The sequence below is a fragment of the Ochlerotatus camptorhynchus genome, unplaced genomic scaffold (genome assembly GCF_037179485.1).
Source record: "Ochlerotatus camptorhynchus isolate MF236.1 unplaced genomic scaffold, CSIRO-AGI_Acam_v1.1 ptg000624l, whole genome shotgun sequence".
NCBI lineage: Eukaryota > Metazoa > Arthropoda > Insecta > Diptera > Culicidae > Ochlerotatus > Ochlerotatus camptorhynchus.
Window position 1 is genome coordinate 264,121 of NW_027041103.1, and position 24,260 is coordinate 288,380.

The 24,260-nt window shown below is 38.0% G+C and overlaps 1 protein-coding gene across 1 annotated transcript in view; it reads right to left on the reverse strand.

Moving 5' to 3' along the window:
* Positions 1–391: 391 nt before the first annotated feature.
* Positions 392–24,260, reverse strand: part of LOC135714160 (uncharacterized) — a 70,052-nt gene continuing 46,183 nt past the window's right edge. Inside the window, exon 3 of the mRNA XM_065237453.1 lies at positions 392–509. Coding sequence (XP_065093525.1) covers positions 392–509 — 118 coding nt within the window. The remainder of the gene's footprint in view (positions 510–24,260) is intronic.

A 24,260-nucleotide genomic window follows, 5' to 3' on the forward strand; every position in this document is an offset into this window, starting at 1 on the left:
CAAAATATAAGTGCTAGAACCTGTGTACATATCCACACTTATACAGCCATTCCATAGCAAAACAATATAGTGGTTCTCAGAATTTTGTAAAAAATGTAGTTTTATTCATTATTGCAAAATATTAGACCCGTATATTTTTATTTTGTCATTAGGGTGACCATGTAAGTGTGGCCCAAAAATTCGATTTTTTTTCCAAAAATTACTTTTTTCAAAAATAATATTAATATTTTTTTATTTATTTTTAAATATTCTACCAACTTTCTAAATAAATTTTCAATTAAAAATTATATATTATGAACGATTGCTTGCAATAACATTGATGCACCGACAAAATTACCAGTGCTGGCAACAATGAAACGTAAAGTTGCATGGCTCACATGGGATTTTTGGTTCACTCCCAGTTGTTGCTGCATACCGCTTTCGTTCCTAGTGCATGCTGCGAAAGGACATGAACCCGATGGACGATAATCACGTTGATGACGGTGATGGCGATGATGACGATGACAGTGCTGTTGGTATAGATATGAAAGGGTCGAAAGAGGATCGCCAAGAATTAATACGTGGCTCAACTACCACTACAACCCACACTCCACTTCGACAAAGTAAAGCATGCATCTTGAACTCAAATTCTCTCTGACACATCGCTAACAATGCTCACAGGATAAAGAGCTGTTTTCTTGGTAGCTTGGCACGGTAGGTGGCTTAAGCTAGTCGGTCATGTGTCCGTCGCTCTTAAAGAGTGAGCGCCCGTAGATTTTTGGAGCCCTTTGTTTGTGTACATCCTGCTCTCTGTCCTGCATCGAAGCCCCCACATTACATAAAGCGTAACTAACACATTAAAAATATCGGCTGTCTAAAAATAATAACGGGCAAAAAACAGTTTATGCACTTACACACGCCGTTGGTGGTGGAGTCTGCAATTCAGCACCACCAGCTACATCAGGGGCAGTAGCTAAAAAAAAGTTGGTGTTGAGGTTCAGAACTTTTTTTATATTTTTAAATAATCACGCTAAGTATCATCGACATACAGTCACACATTGGCAATGTATTTTCCATTATGCCATTGAAATGAATAAGTTGTATATATGTGCATTGGAGGGAAAAGAGAAAAATGAGATCCAACACATAACTTTTTTTGGGGAGATTATTCGCGTCATGTTGTGTTAAGGTGTGTGGGTTAAACATTATTTTTTGAAAATTTGAAATGTACGCCAAACAATACAGACCTCTGGCTATTGTACATAGGTTTTCCACATACCGTACGGAGGGGAGACATCACAAGACAGCTGTTGATTAACTAGGTGAACATTATTTGAAATCGAGCTTTCCGCATAAGCCTTTGACGAGGATAACTAGAGGATCTAGTGATAGTTTATGTTTTCAACATTGTCTAATAATATTCTAACTTTCTGACTGCAGAGAAAAACTACACGATAAATTTACACGGTCGAAACAAATTCACTGCACTGAACGGTTCAATTTAGGTTGCTTTTTCGTGCCGATGACTCCTTATGGCAACTTTGGCAATTTCGAAAACTAGTTTCACGAAAAGGATTTTTCTTTGTTTCCTTTTTATTGTGCTTTGCCTTTGCATTCAATTTGACTTTCTGGAGGCAGCGGCAGCGAATTGTGGGGGAAAAACCACATGTTGATGTGGTTAATGCCGGCGAAAGTTCAGATTATTGCACGCTAGATTGAGTCCAGCTCTTGCATCTCGCGGTGCAGTGACGATGCAACAGAGGAACTATACATCTCGGAGGTGCAGTTGATGCATGGGCAACTATTTGTGCACCCTTTTGACAGATCCCATACTTATGACTATTGATAGTCTCCTGAACATAGTCTTTATTGCTCTCCATAAACTACGTAGATAGTTTTTTTTTCTTCTAATTTTTAAACCTCTCCCCCTCCCTTCTTAGACATCGCAAACAAGCCTCAACCTCCCCCTTCCTACCTTGAGTGTCTACGTAGTTATTTCAAGCACTCAAAAAAAATAAATAGGAAGAAAATCAAAAATCTTACAAAACTTTTAGTATATTTTTAACAATGAGAATATAAATGTAAAACGGTTTGTTTCTCCCATTGAAACTGTTAAATGGTTAAGCAGTATCAGCATTTTTGGAAGCAATAATGAGCTATAATTTTTGAAGGGGATAAAGATTAAAATAGCGGTGCCGGTGGTGCAGTGGTAAGCGTGATTACTTCTCACCCCAGCCAGGCCTGGGTTCAATCCCAGTCGGCACCACCGGGATGTTCTGAGACATATCATCTCTGATCACGCCAGGGAAGTAAAGCCGTTGGTCCCCGGCTCATGAGATGATGGGTCGATAGGTAGGAGCTGCCTTCCTGGCGTCGCACAGTGGTGCCGAGGGTATCAAAATACGCTCTTTTTTATTTAACTGAAATGGTTGAGTAAAGGTACTAGATGTTTTCTGAGAAGTTTCTCGGGTTACAACACTCCTTCTTATGGTTAAACGAAATTAAAGATTAATCCTCCTAAAAGTGAGATGCAAAATTTATTTTTTCAATTTGATAAGATACAAAATAATTGTGCTGGGCAAAGCTGCAGAAAAGTTTACTGTGAACAACTTTGCTCAATAATATGACTTTCTAGCTCTTATAACTGCTGAGATATAAAGGTTATATTGTGGAGACATCGTTAAAATCAGTTTTGTATCTGTAACTTTTTCTATAGTATTTCTTCATGTTTGGCATGTTGTACAAAGGTGTTAGAAATAGAAAACTACATATCATTTCAGAAGACTGCAAATTGCTATCATTAATATTTGAAAAGTTAGTCACATTTGTCACAATTTCCAATACCAATAACTTCTTAACGGGCAAAAACGAGCGGGCCATTCTTTGAGCAATTGAAAGTACAAGAAATTGCAATGAAATGGTAAAGGAACCAGACCGCCCCCACTTGACCCTTAACCGAAATACTTGCATTGAAACTTGTCACTTTTCAGAATTTGAAATGACGATTTTGTGAAACCACGGTACTGTTATCGAGTAGGTGTGAAAAGAGGCATACAAATGGATAACCAAGCAACCTGGGTTATTTCTAGTGACTAACAAAATTACTCGGGATCAAAACCAGACCACCCCCAAACGACCCTTGACTGAATCGGTTATGTACTTTAAATATTTTTCGATTTTGTCAATAAATAATACCTACATCATTCATGTTTAATGTTTATTACGTTCCGATTCAAATTGTACGAATCTTCGTCGATATCACTGTTCTCCCGTTGTCATAATCACATTGAAAGCAGCATAGAAATAATAAATAAACGCGTATTTCTGAGTAAAGCAATGGAACTCATTAAGATCTAATATATAAAATCGTTTCATTACTGCGAGGGTACCGTGTCTATCCAAGGATATTGCAGTCAAGTATCGTAAAGGTTGATTACCGGGAATTACAAACAATTCGAAGAAGTAGGTCTTATACAAAAACACTTCCACTGACGAATTAGTCATCTATATAGTATTAGTTGATCACACCAAACTACAATGCAAAGCATTTTTATCGCATGCTATAATTGCTCAATGATCCTGTCTTTAACCTTTATGTGCCCGACCTTTTTCTATAAAAAAAACTTGATACAGCTCGCATTTTATGAAACAGGTTCCAATCGATAAGAAATTTTTTAAAGGTTGTTTTAATATTTATAATATTATAAAATTAAAATGTTTATTAAAAGTGTTGCTCATTTGACCGCAACTTATGTGGTTACATTATTTTCTTACCTCAGGAATTTTTTACACTTTTTGATAGAATCTTAGAACCGCTGAACTTACTTACCTTACCAATCAGACTAAGGCCTTGTTGTCCTCTGCTGCCTGAAGAAGTCGTCTCCCCTCATGGCCACACTTCGCCAGTCTCGTAGTCTGCGAAGGGTCCGCAGGTCGTCTTCTACTTGGTCGATCCACCTTGCCTGCTGCGCGCCTCTTCTTCTTGTTCCTGTTGGGTCGCTTTCGACCCTTTCGTCATGCGGCATTCTTACGGCGTGTCGTCCAATTTTTGCAATGTTGACGATGAATAGTTCTCCCAGTAGCTAGTGCAATTCGTGGTTCATTTGCCTCCTCCACGTTCCGTCATCCATCTGAACTCCACCGTAGATGGTACGCAACACCTTCCGTTCGAAAACACCAAGTTGGTCCTCCACGAGCATAGTCCAGGTCTCATAGTCATAGAGGACCACCGGTCTAGTCAGCGTCTTGTAGATAGTCAACTTCGTGCGGCGGCGAATTTTATTCGACCGGAGCGTCCTCCGGAGTTCAAAGTAGGCACGATTCCCTGCCATAATGCGTCTTGGATGTCCAAGTTAATTTGAAGTTCTGATCCTCATATTAACATTTTCAACAGTGGATATGTTTTAGAATGATACGTCAAGAAAAATGCTCAATATGGTTTAATGTACAAAATAAGATATAGAAGACATAATAAACTCTCCAAATCGTGCTGGAAGATTGATCTTGAAGTTCTACAAGGGTAAACAGAGTCTTTTATAATGTCCTGAAATATTATACGAATCCGAGGAGCTTTGTGAAAGCTTATCAGATCATATGTGATATAAATTGTATTTTCTACACATCTTTAGGTTCTCTTAAGTATCTAAAGCTCAAATTTGTATGTTTATTATGTTGTGATTTACTATAGGAATCCATTAAGATCGACATTATTACATATTAACAATATATTTTGGGTTCTCCCAAGCGAAGGGTTCTCCCCTTCCAAATAAAAATTTTGTTTTTCTGAGGGTATTATAGTCCGTTATTTAGACTTGAAGAATGCTTTAAGAGCTTGATAAATTCATTGAAATTCCCATGGTAGCAAAGGTGATCCACATCTTTTTGGTTCATCTTATGTTTGTAAATCTACTATTAAATAGTCAGTATTTATTAAAGCTTTTCCGTGCGTTCATCCTTCTAGTTCATATGTATTCTTGAGGATTCTACTGAGTAACTATTGAACATCAATTAGCCTATGATTGATTATAAGCAAAAAAAATTCTGTTTAATTCGATAATTTTAGGCAGTTCAAAACAACTTTCCATGAGAAATAAAACAAACACTTATATTACCACAAGATACTACGCTAACACCAGCGCATGCACAGAAGTCAATTTACCCAGATAACTCAAATAAGAAATATAGAAGGATTATTAATTTTCATTTAATTCCAATACCTTAATTGCTTATCTTTGATAGACAGATAGATAGATATTAAATTACTAATCCTTCTCTCTTTCTTTACACAGCAGTTTCAAGCCAAATAGCAAAAAAATATTTTTGACTCGACCTACCGTATGCGTGATAATGTTTGCATCATTGAGCAATGTCAAAATTAAAAAAATTCTCAAAAATTTCGTTTTCGAGCTTTTTTATTTATTCAAAGGGGGGATGTTTCTCAGAGTCTTAAACTATGTTAATCATCGATCGAGTTTCCACTTGCTACAATTACGGCCTCCACACGCTTCCGGAATGCACGGCAGGTTCTAATAATATAGTCTGGATCCATTTCTCTCCAGGTACGGGTCAATGTTTGTCTGGGGCTTGCTGTACTCAGGTGGCGTTTAGAACAGGCTTTGGCCTTCATGACGCGCCATATTGAGAAATCCAGCGGATTAAGATCGGGGCTGGATGGCGGCCACATATCCTTCGCCCAGAACGGAAGATGTTCCAGCAAACACTTCTGAGTGCGGTTCAAGGTGTGACACGGAGCCCCATCTTGTTGAAATAAAACATTTGGCTTCGGACCGTACTGTTCTTTGATCCACGGAAGAACATACTTACTTAAAATCCCGATGTAGACCTCCGTGTTGACCTTGTCGCCTTCTGGAATGAACACCGGGTCCATTTTTTTGCCATCGAAAGCCACCAATCCAAACACCATAACGCTAGCAAGATGCTTGGTCAGATACACGTTCTTGTGCTCGTCGGCCACGTCTTTTACCGGAAGAGAACTAATATACCGGTCGGTTCTGGAATTTGATACGGGATCGACGGTAAACATGCTCTCGTCGGTGAACAGGATTACCGGATTTTTTCGCTAAAGGAAGTTCAAGATGTTCATGCATCGTTCGACTCGTAGCTCCCGGATGCGGTTGGTAATCATGAGAGTTTTTTTTTCCGTGCCCTCGACTTCGCCCCACAATCTTCCTTTAGCCTTCTACTTTACGGCACAGTCACTGATCCCGTGTTCCATTGCCATTTTCCTTATTGAACGCACTGGATTCACCAGAATCTTCCTTTTGATAGCAGCGATAGCCCTCGGAGCCCGAGCTGACCTCGGACGACCTGTGACCACCAAGGTTGCAATTTCAGTTAAAACAATGTTTTTTTTCAATTATGAAATAATTAGATGCTATGATCATATTTTGAATTGTTAAGATACAAGAAGAGGTTGCAAAGAATGTGTTTGACAAATTAAACCTGTTTATTTCACTTCATGCAAGTCACAATCAGCGATTTTTCACACACTCACTCACTCACTCACTCACTCACTCACTCACTCACTCACTCACTCACTCAGCGATCAGCAAATCGCTGATTGTGACACATAGAAAGCAAAATTTACAGGTTATATTTTTCAAACGCATACTTTGTAACCTCTTCTTGTAAGTTACAAGTAAAACATGTCATCATACCATCTTTTGGTTTTATTATTCCGAAAAACATTATTTAGCTGAAATGAGTATTTGCAACCTTGGTGACCACCTTCGTGGATAGTTGTCCTTTCTTTTCTCGGTGTAAAACCCTTTTGACGGTCCACCGGGACACAGCCACGGCGATTGAAACGTCTTTTTGCGACATTTGCGCGTGGGACAAATCACGAATACGCTGCCACTTCGTCATGGTGCAACTGTCAAACTAAGTAAATCATTTTCTTTTATACACAGCCTACTACGGTATGAGTGCATGCAAAGAAAACCAAGGCATTGTATGCACATGTGAAATGGGAACCTTATTTGTACGATGGTGCAAACATTATCACGCATACGGTACTCCGATATGCATAATAATAGTTTGTTAAGGGCAATCATTCATATTTTAGCTAAAATTCGGCCATTTTGGATCTCGTAAATTTGAAACTTGAACTTGAAATTGAGCGAGTCGTCCGTGATGTGCCAACCGACGTCGTAGACATGGATGTTTTTGCCGTGGATGTACAAATGGTTCTCTCTGTGATAAGTAAAACGAAACCATCATTTTCACCATGTCTGAGCGTTATTCCATGTCCTGAAAAAATGCTTCGATATCATAGCTCCTCCTTAACGGCGCCGGTGGTGTAGTGGTAAGCGTGATTACCTCTCACCCCAGCAGGCCTGGGTTCAATCCCAGTCGGCGCCGCCGGGATGTTCTGAGGCATAACATCTCTGATCACGCCTTCCTTCGGATGGGAAGTAAAGTCGTTGGTCCCATGAGTTGATGGGTCGATAGGTAGGGTCCAGGTGTGGGAGCTGCCTTCCTGGTACGTCGGTAGCATTGGTGCTCAGCACGGAAAACAAGATCGACAGAAAAAACAAACCAAAGGAAAAAAAAAAAAAATCATGGCTCCTCCGCTGTCCTTGCTCTTCAACCTGTCGCTTCGTCAGCAGAAATTTACCGCGCTATGGAAACGCTCTACTATGTTCCCTGATTTCAAGAAAGGAGACAAACGCAATGTGGAAAACTACCGTGGGATTACCTCGCTCGGGGTTGATTTAAGGTTTTTGAGTCGCTGATAAATGAGAAATTGTTTGCTTCCTTCAAGCATTACATAAGTACATGTCAACATGACTTCTTTCCTGGCCGCTTCATGGAAACGAATCTCGTCAGCTTTACGTCGTTCTTAATGGAAAATGTATGCAAGAAACTTCAAGTGGATTGATAGAGTTGTGCACAACGTTCTGCTAGCAAAGCTTGAAAAATTGGATGTTCTGCTTCCTTCTGCAGCTGGCTTAGATCGTACCTCGGACAACGTGAAGCTACTGTATGCATTGGATACTACTCATGGTACTGTTTCTCGAACAGATCAGGTGTTCCACAGGGTAGCACTTTGGGACAACTGCTCTTCTATTTATTTTTGAACGATGTAATGTTTATTCTACTACGTGGAGGTAAATTGTTCTTCGCCGATGATTTGAAGGTTTACTTAGTCGTTCAAGGCTATGCTGACTGTTTATAACTACAAAACCTTCTGGAAATCTTTAATGATTGGTGTGAACGTAATTTTATGGTCCTGTGCGTCTCAAAGTGCTGCGTAATAAGTTTCCGTCGAACTATGACTGCCGTTTTTCTTGATTATAACGTTGCTGGGGATATCGGCTCCGTAAAGCTAACGCGATTGAGCCGTACAAATAAACGAACTAGATTAAAAAAAAACTCACATAAACACTTCTCAACCACGATCGACAAAGCAAATCGTCAGCTTGGATTCATGTTCAAGATCTCTAAGGAATTCCGTGATCCTCTGTGTTTCAAAGCCCTTTACTGTTCATTGGTACGCTCACTACTGGAACTCGCGTGTTTTGTCTGGAATCCCTACCAAACAGTATGGAAGCACGATTCGAAGCTGTTCAACGCAAATTCGTCAGATACGCACTGTGTTATCTTCCTTGGAGAGGGGCCGCTGAATTTATCACCGTATGCTGACCGCTGTCGTCTGCTAGGTTTGGAAACTCTTGCTGAGCGACGAAACGTATCGCAGGCCGTCTTCGTTGCTAAAGTCTTGCTCGCAGAACATGATGTTCCTGAGTTACTGGTCAAAATTTATCTGTATGCTCCTGCCCGAACATTCCGTCCGAGAGCCTTGCTACAAGAAGTTGTACATGCAACCAACTATGCTGCAAACAATTCCTTTGTCACCATGGTTCATCAATTCAACGAAATATCTGACCTATTTGACTTTGACATCAATGCCTCCTAATTACGTCATCGTTTGCTGTCGGCCTATTTTTAATTTTTAATGATTGACTACATTTATATTTAAGTGTTTCGTTGAGACTACCAAGTCAGATGGACTATAAAAATAATAAATAATTAAATATGACGTCTTGTAGAGAAAAATCAAGTCTTTCTAGAAAATAAATATAGCCGGTACTTTTTTGTAATTGTGAGCAAACAAAATACAATGAAGTGCTTAAAACTTACATACCTCAAAATGCCCTCGTCCATTTTTTATATTTTTTTAAATCTTATGAAAAATGCAAACTTTATAAATTTTTAAAACCTTGGATACTTGAGAGTTTACAAAAATTGTAGAACACAACTATTGGTAAATTTTTGGAATTCGTTATTTTATACAGTGCATAAATGTGAATTCATCGGTACACTCGCCAATAACGCCGCTTGACTTCAAAAAGTAATGAGACTAGGAAATATTTTATTTTTATTTATTTTGGGAAAATAGGATCTCGAACAAAGTTTTTATTTTGAGGTCAACTGACAAGATTGCTTCACATATGGGTCATTCCAGCTGGGTGCAGAATTTAAAAAAAGTTGTGGTCGATGTCACCTATTTGAGCCAAACATGGCCAAAAAGCTTATTGGCATTCTGAACAAACGCCTTTTTTGATTTTGATCTAGAGTGTCTATATCCTTCTGGGCTACATCCCTGGATTTTCAATACTTTTAAAAATTTAATCTTTCAGAAGTTAACTCATTCATCGAAAGCTATCAATTAATAACTGTGGAAGTGCATCTAGAACACTAAGTTGAGAGCACCCAATAAGCTAATATGCGATGAGCAATAAGTTTCAAATGCGTATAAGAAGAACATGATAGTTACGTTCATGAATGGTTTGTATTTTCCACCAATTGTATTTTCAAAAAATGAAAATAAAGGTTCATTTTTCTTTCTATAATATAAAAAGCATTCTTGCTCGTGAGATTGTATCTAAAAAAAAAAAATTACTCAAATAAGTGTATTATTCAAGTAGTAGCTGTCAACCACAATTGAAAATGAAACTAAAATGTTAGTTTAAAAATACACATGATATTTGATCTCATCCCATCACAAAATATTTTAAATGTTTCGTCTGTCGATTTTCAATCAAATTTGGGCTCCTTAAACAAATTACTGCATGAAATAAGTTTTCAATTTAATCCCCATTTAGGCTTAATTTTCCTAACATTGACAAAATATTTTTCGAAAAATTAAATGGTATTGTAAATATTTTTGAATGTATGTATGGTTGAACCTCAAGTTTGAAGATGACGGGCTGTAAATCAGGGGGCTTACTGCATTGAGTATTCTCGATACATAAATTTAAGGGCTTGTTCCATCAAGTCTAAGTTTGTATTCCTTAGTAAAGGTCAAAATAGGAGCCAAAATTAAATGCGTTTATAATGCTTTTAATAAGTAGTTTACTCAGATCAGAGCAAACAGCGATACATAGGCGTATCTATCGATCACAATGAGCTTTTTTTCAGCACACAATTCAATCCCACTTTGATCAGGAATGTACACTGTTATACAGCATTTATTTGATACATATGCTTATTTGTGGCTTTAATTTTGGTTTGTTGGTTGTACACAATAAAAAAAAGTTTTTCGTCATGCACATGTCTATTTACGGACTTGTGCACAAACTTTCGGAATGTTCAAGATCTACTACTGCTAGGGTAACAAATATTATGGACGATGAAAACAAATTTTTAACATCAAAACGTAGTCGTATCGTAACACTAAATGTTAAATTTGAGGATATTTTCCTTTCCTTAATTATGTGAACACCATCAGCTTATTTCGTCGAGCCTTTTCATATTGAAACTCAAATGCAACATTTCGCTCATTGCTTTCTAGGGCAAGTAAACTTAGTGCAGACGGTAAGGTCTATGTTTAAAGGGATATGTGCAGTTTCTTCTCGTTTATACATCAATCATCCTTTCTGCAGCCATTCTTCCATCTCTGCAACACAGATACGAGGAAAAAATAAAAAAAATAATTTCACTTGAATTATATCTGGAGAAGTGTATTCGCGAATGTATTGATCCAAAAATGCATTGAACAAATGAAAGACCATCAACTAAAAAGAGGTCGTTTACCTCTTCTCAAGGATTTCTCTTTCTGGTTTTAGACATTCATCTGTCCGTGGGCCTATTTGGTGGTCGTGCAAAAGCTTATGCACCACGTTTGGGGTCGCAAATATGCCTGGTAATGCAACAGTTACACGTAGGTACATAAGAGCGATCCATGCTGTTAGCGTCCATGTACCACTTTTATTCCAGTAATACCAGTATCTTCGACTATTTCTTTTTCGTTGCTTTGCCCTTTAATCGTTAGCTTTGTACCTACGTACAATTTTGAAACTGATCAATAAGTATGATAATAATATCGTTTACATTTGTTTTTGAACCTTTATTTTATAATATAATTGTACAATGGTGTCTCGAATGGGTTAAAATATTCTATTATTTCTATTATATAGGGGAAATGGCTCTAATGTTGGCCTATGGATCTAACATTGGTCCCAACGCTAAAAATCTGCTTTTTATCAATTTTATCTTGATGGACGCGTCATTGGGACGGTACTAATGGATATTTTTGGTTGCTATTGAAAATTTAGTCGATTTCTGAATTTATGTATGGGCCCAAATTAGAGACACTTAGACCGACATTACATACATTTCCCCTATATATATATTCAACTAGTTCGTTCATTTATGAAGCTCAGTCGTGTGTGACACTTTGCGGAGCCAAAAATTTTAAACAGCAAGTTAATATTGGGTACCAATTACTCGTGGCGGGCTCGAGGTTAATGGGTAACAATTTCGATTGGAAGGAGCTGGTTTCTGAAGCCTCCTTCAGATACTATTCTCGGACGGTTGACCAAATCCTGGCTGGGCAGGGGCAAGTAGCACAGAAACAGGAGGATTATAATACTGGGACACAATGGCTGGAAATTTGTTTGGAAAGGAGGAATTCGTAGATAGCCTGCATGTAGGGAAGATCACGGGTTCCCAATACATCTCTTACTTCACGGAAGGGTTGTCTACCTCGGGCCACAAGGGTATCCAACAGTCGTACTCTGAAGGCGTCATTACCCGGGCAATACCAAACTGCGTGATCGATGTCATCATAACCGGTTCTGCACCTACATATATTGTTGTCAACGAGGTGTATTCTATAGAGATGTGCGTCTAGCGAGTAGTGGTTGGACATAAGTCTTGGCATCACTCGAATGAATCCCGGACTTACATCCAGACCTTTGAACCACGCTCTCGAAGAAACATTTGGAATAATGGAATGTAACCACCGCCCAAGAGAATTACTTCTCCAATCGTTTTGCCAACTTAAAAGAACTCTGACGTACTAATGGGAAAAATTCATCATGTGAAATTCATCTATCATAAATCTCGTTTTGTTGTGCGCACACCTTTACGAGAGAGTCTGCCTTTTCATTGCCTGGGAATGAGCAATGTTAGGGGACCCATACAAATTTCTCGAATGGGTTGAAATATTCTATTCTTTCCAGAATGATTCTTCGAAACGTCCAATAAGACATTATTAATTTTCGCATTTCGTAATTATAGTGAGCTACAGCCAAACTTTTGTGGTTAGTATATATATATTAGACTGCCAATGAATGTATGGGAAAAATTTGACCATCAAATTTCGCTAACAAACCATATGCAAAATGTTTATTGCCTCGAAAAATGACCCTATGCAAAATTTGAGCTCAATCGCACATGATTTAGGGGTGGCGCAAACGCGTCAAAGTTTGACTTTTTTCACTCTCGAAAATCTGAAATTTCGGAAATCAAAAAAAAAATGTTGGTGCCAAATGTCTTAAAAATGCATGAAACGTCGAGATTTGGTGTTATCTCGAAAAAAATTTTTTTTTCAAAAATCGACTTTCTGGGACTTTTTTTTCATGAGTTCTCCCTCCCCATGGACATGGAGGTTGACGGTACTGAAGCAAAGGGTTATGTTTAATTTCTTTATATTTGTAACGATGATGATTTCCTATAGTGACACATATCACCTTCTTAATGCTTCAGTATACCTCAAACAGTCTTGTAAGCGGTCACGGTAGTCGACACATTTTCTGTGATAATTGACTGCCTTTGCCTCCGACACTTGCAAAACAAGCTATCATAGTACAGTACCAAACTAAAATGTCATATGAAAGGCTCTGTCATACGACACTGTCGCCGAAGACCGTCACGAATGTATGTATTTTAGATTTTCTCATAATAAGAGCTGCTGATGGTGTGCTTGTGTGAATTCTGAAAATAGCAAGCAATGATGTCCTAGTAATAATATTTCTGATCAGAAATGGTTTGATTTACACCAAATTTAGGAATTACAACGAAATCACACATGTCATATGATAGCTATATGGATAATTTTCTTTTAGCTCGAATGTTATTCTACCGCTCGTGTTGTGTGAGAAAGACGACGGTAGAGCATGAGTGTTCGAATACAAACAGGCTGTCGCGCACGACAACGAAGCGAGTGTAGTAAAAAACGTCAACTGTTTCAACCCCTGACCTCAAACGATTAATTCTTGGTTGTTAATAGAACTGCCTTGATGCAATCGGCTGCATTATGCAGACTGAGCAATTCTGATTATAGTATCAGATTTGTTCTGTATACAGAGGAACTGGGAGGGCTTATTAAAAACTTCTCACCAATAAAGTAATGATCTTCTTGTAAATTTTGCATATAATTTTATTAATATTTTATTTTATTTAAGCATATTATTTTTGTTACAGTCAATTTGCATTAGCATATGGTACAAGAGATTTAATATTACTTGCTCGTTTTCGCGTAAAATAATCAATATTTATCTTACTTGTAATTACCTTTGAAAGTTTTTTTTTTTGTGATCTGAAAATTTACCCAGTTTGGTTAGAAGTTTCGAAGCTAACGCATGTCCACAGGCCTAATAGAAAGATAGGCAGAACAAGTGTATCATTAAGAATGGTTGCATGCAGGGTTGCTTCCACTCACTTGCTATAGATGAGTGATTTTCGGAGTTTTGAATTCGTTAGATGTTGTAATGGAGATTTGTGCTGTTGGATGCGTATGGAGATTGGAGGGCGGGTGTTTGACGCATAGAGCCTGTCAATTTCGCTTTCAGAGTGTCGCAGTCAGCGGTTTTATGATTCGTGAGCGCTCGCGATTCGTAGAATCGTTGATTGTGACTGCAAGTGGATTTGACGGGTTTTGTGTGTCGGACGCTTGCTTTTTGGCCTTTTCTTCTTGTCTAATATGTGCAGAGTATCATTATAACGTCTAATGGTTTTGAGATTCCTGGTGGCGTGAAATATATTTGTGAGAATATCTTTTTGAGATTTTAGCAGTCACGTTTTGTTTGTAGTTTATATTTTATTTATTTCATGTAATTATCGTAAATAATAGTTACTCAAAGCGCTGTGGATTATAAGATGCTCGAGGACCCTCGAGGGATCGATTTTGCTTACTGAGCAGAAAATCATGGATTTAACCCCAAGCTCTTCCACAGCACAATAAATCGCCACCATCATTTGTATATTTGATATTGAACATTAACCTCGGAAACTATTTGCATATCAAGCGAAAACGTAGTCCTGTATTGTCGCGAAGCGTTATGGTTCTGAGATGCTCGATGACCCTGGAGGGATCGTTTTTGTTTACTGAGCAGAAAATCATGGGTTTAATCCCAAGCTCTCCATCATGACTCTTAAAATTCATTATCACTAAACAAAATTAATATGTTCTTTCGATGGCCGGCTATCGAGAGATTAAATAAACAACAAATAAACAATACATACTTTTGGTTGCATCGCCAACTTGAGGTGAATCCTAACCGAATACCCTACCCAACCCTCCAACTCCGTAGCACTTATGAGGGTGTCGCTAAGTCGGTGGCCTCTCGTTAAGTAAGTACTACATCAACATTTCCTTCCCTATCCCTAGTTATGGTAAAGATGGGCGTGGCCGGGAATAGCGACAGTCATGCTTCTGTTACTCTTGTTTAGATTGGAACCAATGTTTACTCCTCAGCATTATTCCTGAAAGTAGTCTAACTGAGAATTTCAGAAGAGACGTGAGTGTCGCTAGTATCCAATCTCCGAAGTATATCATAACAACGCTAACGCTAGAATTTTTTTTCATGAGTTCTATATGGAATATAGAAGATTGATGAGTCGGCTTCTAAAACTGTTCAAAATTGTCTCCAACCTGCTTATATATCGAATTAAACCACCATTTAGGATCTAATACGAAATAATTCACTAGGGTGGTCCAATTATTCTTCATTAGGGTGGTCCAAAAATCAAAATAGATATGTAAAAACCATTACTTTTTACCAAACGCATGTATCTGAAAATATCATCATGTTGTGTTTTGGAATTTTTAAGAATCCAAACTTCAAAACATTTGATGAAATTACTTTTTAGTACCTAAGACCACGTAAAATAGAAGCATAGACAGACATAAACCGTAGAATAATTCCGAAAATTGTACAGGACAACCGTTAGTGCTGTTTAGTTTACAGTACAATCTGACGAAAGTACAATGACTTTTTAACATATCCACCTAATACGGGACAACCCTTTATATGTGTTTCTTTTAAATTCCTACCCTATAGAGGTGCCAAAAAAGTACCCGCATAAAGCATATTGTTTATCTGGCTTCCTTTTGGGTATTAATTAGAAACACACACTAACAGTGTTCTCCTACAGGCAAGCAACGGTCTCAAGTACTTATTTCTACGTAAAATTTTCTACCTTTGCTTTTTCTACCTATGCTTTAGTATAAAAACCCGAATTTATCCACCTATGGTGTGATCAGACCCTTCTTACTTATTCAAGTTTATTTATTTTATTGTCATTATCAGTGACCAAGCCCCCACCCCCGTGTCATCCAGTGACGCTACGCCACTGCCTGGGGGTACCCGGAATATATCCGGGTGTAGTCTATTTGGTGAGGCTACCAATCACCTTATCATCGTATTTTAATGTGATTTAATGGGTTTTAATTCAATTCATATTCAAGCAACTTCCCCGGGGTACCCGGAACATGTCCAAGTGTGTCCAATGTGGTCTGGAACACTTAACACAACTTGCATTGAACTTATTTTTGAATTCTGTAGTAATTTGATGTGTCGCATGATGGTTTTGATACGTTTTCCGTTAAATCCAGCGTGAAGGCCCATATTCACCGGATCTTATTCCGGCCATATCTCCGGAACCGGTTCACCGATTCAAAAACCGTTCAATAGTGTTCAATGGGACCCCAAGACCTATCATTTGGCGCCAAGTTTGTCCAAATCGGTTGAGCGGTTGCTGAGAAACGTGAGCGCATTCATTTCGTTACATACACACACACATACACACATACACACGTACACACACACACACACACAGACATGTTCCGATCTCGTCGAGCTGAGTCGAATGGTATATGACACTCGGCCTCGGATCGATAGTCGGTTTTTCAAGTGATATCTATACCCTTCTTTGTAAGAAGCGTAAAAAGGATGCGATCTGAGGATGTATGATCAATCAGTAGTGCGTTTGAAGAAGACAACAAGCAGAGAACTGATAGAGAATAGTACGACAGTTTGTTAAAAATGGTTGAAATTTGGCTAGTTGGAGAATATCTGCCGTCGTTCGGCCATTCTGTTAACTTGCCGACGTATAGTGAAGTTTTTCGTAAATATATGTTTCATTTGCGTGCTGAAAAAAAAGTTGTAAGCTTAGTGCCTTCCTAACAATAAAGGAATTAAAGGATGCTTGGAAGAAAAAAACTAAAAAATGACATAAGCATAAAGAAAAAACCGTTGCTATTTTTCAATACCTGGAAAGCCTTATTAAAATGCAAACTTAGAATGGCTAAGAAAGACGTCGAAAAAAGGAACACATTTCATGGATCATTGCGGAGTTTGTTTGATATCGGGAAGAATTTTAAGGCAAAAACCCGTGAAGAAAAGCAGGCGATGCAATATTTGCAAAAACAGCGGGAACAAGCTCATCTTAAAGAAGAAACTGAGGTTCTCCCTACCAATGAAACCATTTCGTGTAGCGATTTTGAGGAAGAAGGGTCAAGCCAAAGACCGGATCAAATTTGTAGTGCAACCTCAATTGAAACATCATCACAAAACGACAGCCAGGCTGGTCAGTGTACTCGCCTAGTACATCCGAAAGAGCTTCTCCAAAAACAGGTACGTTGTGATGTTTTACTAATGTTTTTTTTTTTCTTTTAGATTATACACCTATTACCATCCATATTAATATATTTTGAACGTTCTAGGTTCTCCAAAACCAGCTTTGACACGTAAATCGCAACTGATACGAGTTGTTACAGTTGAGGTAACTACTGCATTGGACCGCTGTAAAGTGAGTGATCGAAATGCTGTGTTTCTAATATCATCGATCGCTAAAGCTTTAGGGCACGATGTTTCATCATTATTGTTGAACAAGGAATCTGTCAGAATCGCCAGAGCAGGAATTCGCTTACAAATGCTACATGATTTAAAAGCGTCGTTTAAGCCAGATATAAATTTAACAGTACATTGGGATTCTAAGCTGCTACCTAACATATTACCATCCAAAGCTCTACCAAAAACCGAGCGCTTGGCCATAGTTGTATCAGGCGAAGGCATTAGCAAATTATTGGCTGTTCCACCCATCGAAAACTCTACGGGGGCACAACAAGCAGAAGCGGTGAACAATGCAGTCGTCGAATGGGGGCTTGCGGACAGGTATGATCTTAAATATTGTTTGTTCACCTCAGAATTCTGACTATTTTATCGTTTGTTTTCAGAATTATGTTTACATCTTTTGATACTACTGCATCAAACACCGGTAGAAAAAAAGGTGCGTGTCAGTACCTGGACAAATTGTTTAAGAGGCAGCTTATAGGCCTCCCTTGTAGACACCACATACATGAACTGCTACTTGGCAAAGCTTTTAAAATTCTGAAATTTGAAACGTCAAAGTCTCCAAATGTTGAGATTTTAAAGGAATTCCAATCAAAATGGCACATTTTGGAAAAGACTTCATACCATTCAGGTATGGATAATGATTTTTTTTAAATAGCTATTTCGGAAATAGAAAGATTGAAGTTATTGGAGTTTTATGAAAAACAAATTAGACAGCAACACCACCGTGGTGATTACCGAGAGGTTCTACAGCTTGCCATTTTATATTTGGGTGGAAAAATCGATGAAAAATTACAAATAAGAGCTCCTGGTGCGTTCCACAATGCAAGGTGGATGGCCAAAATCATTTATTCTTTGAAAATGTTTATTCTTCGGCATGAATTTGCTTTACCAGATAAAACTTAAAATCAACTAGCTCGATTTTGTGTGTTCATTGTAAAAAATTATTTGAAAAGATGGTTTCTTTCTCCGTGTGCTGTGATGGCACCCAACAACGATCTGAACCTGTTAAAAATATTGAAGGAATATGAAACTGTTGATGAAGACGTTGCGAAAGCAGTACATAAAGGAATTTTAACTCACTTGCAATATTTGGACAACAGCCTTATCAGACTATGTCTGTTCGACGAAAATGTAGACCTCCCGGTTAAGAAAAAAGTCATCGAAGCCCTACTTCTATCAGGTAAATGCTTTAATTGATACATTTTCATTTAATTTTCTAATGATTTTTTTTTACAGATACTCATAAAAACATTACAGCCAGATCCATTGTTGAATCCAACGATATTTCAACGATGGAACTACACTCGTTTGTACAAGGCAGCAGTGGTATTGAAAACTTATTCAAAGCTCTCCAAATTCCGAAGTCGTTGCTGAATGTCGATATGGAGCAGTGGAGTAGTTCCATCGAGTTTAAAAATGCCAAAAGACGGGTTAATGATAATGCAGAGCGTGGTATAGCATTGATTAAAACATACAATTCAAAACTATCAACGGATGAAGATCAAAAGCAGTGCATTTTACAATTAGTTGAAGATCATCGAAAAAATTATAAGAGTATCAGGAAATCTGATTTGGTGTAGCTAAAAAGGAAATATATGGCAAAGTATAAAACAAGTATTTTTTCATCTTTTCAGGCAAATGTTCCTCTTGTGTAAAACTCATGATTTTAAAAAAAACAGATTAACGCAATTCAAGATATTTTTACAATTGATTTTAGGAATTTCTGATGAAAAGATGTGGTTTTTCATATATTTTTGAATTTTTGGACCACCCTAATGAAGAATAATTGGACCACCCTAGTGAATTATTTCGTATTAGATCCTAAATGGTGGTTTAATTCGATATATAAGCAGGTTGGAGACAATTGTGAACAGTTTTAAAAGCCGACTTATCAATCTTCTATATTCCATATAGAACTCATGAAAAACAATTCTAAATCCCAGAAAGTCGATTTTTGAAAAAAAAAATTTTTTCGAGATCACACCAAATCTCGACGTTTCATGCATTTTTAAGACATTTGGTATAAAAAAAATTTTGATTTCCGAAATTTCAGATTTTCGAGAGTGAAAAAAGTCAAACTTTGACGCGTTTGCGCTACCCCTAAATCATGTCCGATTGAGCTCAAATTTAGCATAGGGTAATTTTTCGAGGCAATAAACATTTTGTATATGGATTGTTAGCGAAATTAAAAATTACCATATTATATATATATATATATACAGCAATTCCATAGAAAAAAGTTATAGTGGGTCTCAGAATTTCATGAAAATTAGTATAGTTCTTTCTTAACAAAAAATGTAAAATTAAATGATCTTTCAATTAAAAATACTAAAATAAGAAGTTGTTGAAGACCCTCGCAGTGAAAATCAAGAAAAAGCATTTGTAACATATTTTTTTCCTGCAAAATCAAATATCTCTGAGTGTTTCATAATTTTTCTTAAAACGACATTAAAACATCTTTCATTTGAAGGTAAAAAATCGGTCAAGAGGTTCAGAAGTTATAATTTTTTGAAAAAAGACATTTTTGAAAACAAATGATTTTTTGGACCACCCTAACACGGAAATGGTCACCCTAATGGCGCAATAAAAAAAAACGAGTCTAATATTTTTTGATAAGGAAGAACTGTACCAATTTTCATGAAATTCTGAGACCCACTATAACTTTTTTCTATGGAATTGCTGTATATATATACAACCGCTCAACCGATTTGGACAAACTCGGCACCAAATGATAGGTCTTGGGGTCTTATTGAACGCTATTGAACGGTTTTGGAATCGGTGAACCGGTTCCGGAGATATGGCCGGAATAAGATCCGGTGAATATGGGCCTTCACGCTGGATTTAACGGAAAACGTATCAAATCATGCGACACATCAAATTACTACAGAATTCAAAAATAAGTTCAATGCAAGTCGTGTTAAGTGTTCCAGACCACATTGGACCCACTTGGACATGTTCCGGGTACCCCGGGGAAGTTGCTTGAATATGAATTGAATTAAAACCCATTAAATCACATTAAAATACGATGATAAGGTGATTGGTAGCCTCACCAAATAGACTACACCCGGATATATTCCGGGTACCCCCAGGCAGTGGCGTAGCGTCACTGGATGACACGGGGGGGGGGCTTGGTCACTGATAATGACAATAAAATAAATAAACTTGAATAAGTAAGAAGGGTCTGATCACACTATAGGTGGATAAATTCGGGTTTTTTTAATATTTTAACTAGGGTAAATGTTGGCTTCGGCACCCATTGACTGTTTTCGGCAACCAAAATTTAAACGTTAATTTCCCTATGTTTTCCCATCAACGCACTTCCCTGAATGTGTCCAAACGATTGTTTAGCCTTTCAGCTTCAATCTGATTATATTTGAACGATCGAGCAATCCAGTAATGCTACATTTTTCTTCAAATAAAGCATACGCACTACAAAATGGGGTTGATTTCGAGTTGCCGATAATAGAACAGCTGGTTAACACGCAGTTCTAATGGGAAGGTTGCCGAAGAAAAAGAGGCTGCCGACAATAGTCACACTCACCTGAGAAGTTTGGAGCGTTGTAAAAATGCTTTCAAAACGTTTTGAAAAATTCTGTCGATTGGAATGGATAGAAAAGCAAGCAGCAGATGAATGTAAACAAACAGACACATCATATATGTGCGTGACGCTGAGAAAATGCTAGTAGAAGTGCAGACGCTGCTTAGATTGACGAGAATACGTAAATTCCCCTACCTTGAAGCCGTTTAAAAGATGCAGATCACGGCTCATATTTGTCAGCTCAACTGAGCTCAATAACATTTTCTAAACAAAGCCGTTCTCGCCACGTCCTTAATTTTCTTGACTTGATCCTTGATCCTCGTCAAGGGTGACAACAATTATAACCCACCTTTTTAACGTATTTACCATGAGCGTGTGCTTTGTTTGTTATGATTAGTAATTTGATTCTGTCGCACGCACGTAATAAAGTTAGGTCCCGTTTCTCCTCCCGCTGCAAAATAAGATGAAAACATTAGCAGTATAATAGCCGAGCGCGGTTGCAGTAGAACAATGGCGTTTTTTATTATTTTCCGTTATTTCCAGTAGAAAAAGAAAGTTACGAACCACGGTTGAACCTTGACGCGTTTTTGTCCCATCCGTTTTAGTGAAAACTATAAGTTTCAGTGGTGTTTTTCGTGGCGCGTGTCAGCTGGTCGAGGAGTGAAACCAGTTTTCCCCAAGAAGCCGGTCCGAGGTTCGTGAACTGTGGCACAAGTGAAGGGTGTCGGATCACCGCCATTGGGGAAGCTAAGTAAAAAGGAGTCTTTTGCTTCCCGGACTAACCCCCAAGGATTCCACAAAACACCCGCCGACCTAACTGCGGGGGCTCTACAGCCAGTCTCACCACCGTATGTAAGCGCCAAGGAAGGAGTAGGCAGATTGAACCAAAGGAATGTTCGCCTGGGTAGCTCACTGCGGTGAATACTGGACTATCAACGGCGAGTAGTTGGTTTGGTGATTCGCCACCATCGTCACCGGGGGAGTTCCGACACAGGAGCCTCACTCATCCCCTCCGCTTAACGCTAAGGACCGCTACTCGGCAGCCAAAAACTGAAGAAGGAAAAGAGACGCTCGGCACAGACGTCATCGAAGCACCTCACTGTGTGATACTGAGGACAGCGAGGAGAAAAAGGGAAAGGTCAGATTAGTTAATAGCCATCTAAAATAACATCATTCTTTATTTTACAATCAATCCATCCAAATTACAACATCTTTGGGGAGAGTACCCTGCTCGAGACCATCCCGCCGGGTTAAATTGGGCCAGCTATAAGCTGGCTGGTAAGCCGTAACATACATCTTAAATTTAAAAACAAAAGTATCAGTAGTCAATACAAAAGTATCAGTGGTCAACACAAAAAGCTCCATCTTCACATGTTTTAGATTTTGAAAATACCAAAAAAAAATTCGTGGATTAGACATATTTCAATATTTTCAAATATATTTAAGTTGTATTGCCACTCACTCACTTTAAGTCACATATGAATGTTTAAAGTTTTTCATATTTGATTTTATAGCGTAAATACAAATAGTAACAAAAATACCAGATAAAACTCCCAATCAGAACTCTTCACAGAGCTTCTTTGCCATGTTCACACGAATTTGCTTTGAATCATTCCCCTTTATAAACCTTTTTTTTATAATTCCTCTAAAATAAACATCAGATTCTCAAAGATATTCTTTTGTGATTTTCTTTATAACTGTCCCAAAATTATTAGAAAATTCAAATTTTTAGAATTAAGTCAGAACGCACAAAGACGATTGAGTAGGTTAGCACCGCTGCAAAAGAGTGCAATGCTGAAGAGAGGAAAATCCTGGACCTTTGTACCAAAACTCGTACCAAAATTGATGAGCGACAATGAACAGAACGATTGACAAAACTATCGCGGCCATCTTATAAACGAACATAGGAGAAAAGCACATATACAGGTGTCCGTGTGTATAGACCGATAATTGTAAATGAAGCTTTCTGTTCAATAACGGACTTCCCCGGTGGTCTTAATCGTTAAGGAGAGTCCTTTCTCTGCACGGTCGTACCGGTATCGTCTTGGACCGTGTTGATTTTGCCAACGAAGGAAAACGCTTGTCAGCCAAACGAACCAGAAACGCCTGGCTTCGTGACTGAAGAAACATCCACCAGATCCACCATTCCCCCAATCCATTGTCGCCAATTTTCGGGCACATGGTAGTGCAGGAGCAGCCGTGTATGCCAACGCCTGCGTCGCCATACCTTAAGAAGCGATTCTGCTGCAGCAGTGAATACAGTGATTTCATAATGTCGTTTACATGCTACAACTATAAATATTGGAAATATGCTTTTTGAATATTTTACGAAATTATTTAAGTATTTTCAAAATATAATATACGTAAATAATTGAGCTTTATGTGCTGAATAATGTTTGTGCAACGAATACTTTAACTGATTAATTTAAGTCAAGAAAATTAAAAGTGTTGTCAGTGTCCATGCATGGATGTACATATAAGAATTAATTGAACAGGATAACTAATTATATAGATTATTTTAGATTAAGTTCACATATAAATTATAAGCGTCAGTTTACATACAAATTATAAGCGCCAAATGAAAAGACATTTTTAAATAGCAGCGCCGGTGGTATAAATAGCGTTAAGCGTGACTGCCTCTCACTCCAATGGGCCTGGTTTCAATCCTTGTCGGAAAAGTCGGGATCATCTGCAGCAAAAAATCTCTGATCACGCCTAGGGAAGTAAAGCCGTTGGTCCCCGGTCTATGAGTTGATGGGTCGATATGTAGGGTCCTGCTTGGGTCCTGGGAGCTGCCTCCCTGGCAGCGTTAGCATTGGTACTCAGTACGGAAAATAAATCAAGGAAAAGAAATGTTAAAATTTTATATTCGATTTATCAGCTTTATACACAACATACATTACCAGTCAGGCTAAGACCTAGACCTAGGTGTCCTTTGCAGAAGTCGTCTCCATTCCACTTGATCTATGACCGAACGTCACTAGCCTCGCAGTCTGAGAAGACTCTGCAGATCGCTTTCCAAATGGAAGAATATAATTTCAAATGTTGAGACTTTAGAAACAAATATCCATCAAAATAATTGCAGAAATCTTTGCAATCCTCAATTGCAACGATTAATTCCGTTTACTCTTAGATAAGCTTTAGTTTCAGTTTTTAGTTTTAAGATGTCAATTGTTATACTGACATGCAGGTTTATAAAACCTGTTTAAAATACTGAACTGCCAAGGCAGGAACAATGTAAAAACACTAAGATATATTATAACAATTAAGGCAGGTAAGGTACTGTAGCAGCTGGTTAAAATGAAATGTAATTTATGTTGAATTTGGAACAAATAAAGAGCTAAAAAAATCGTGCT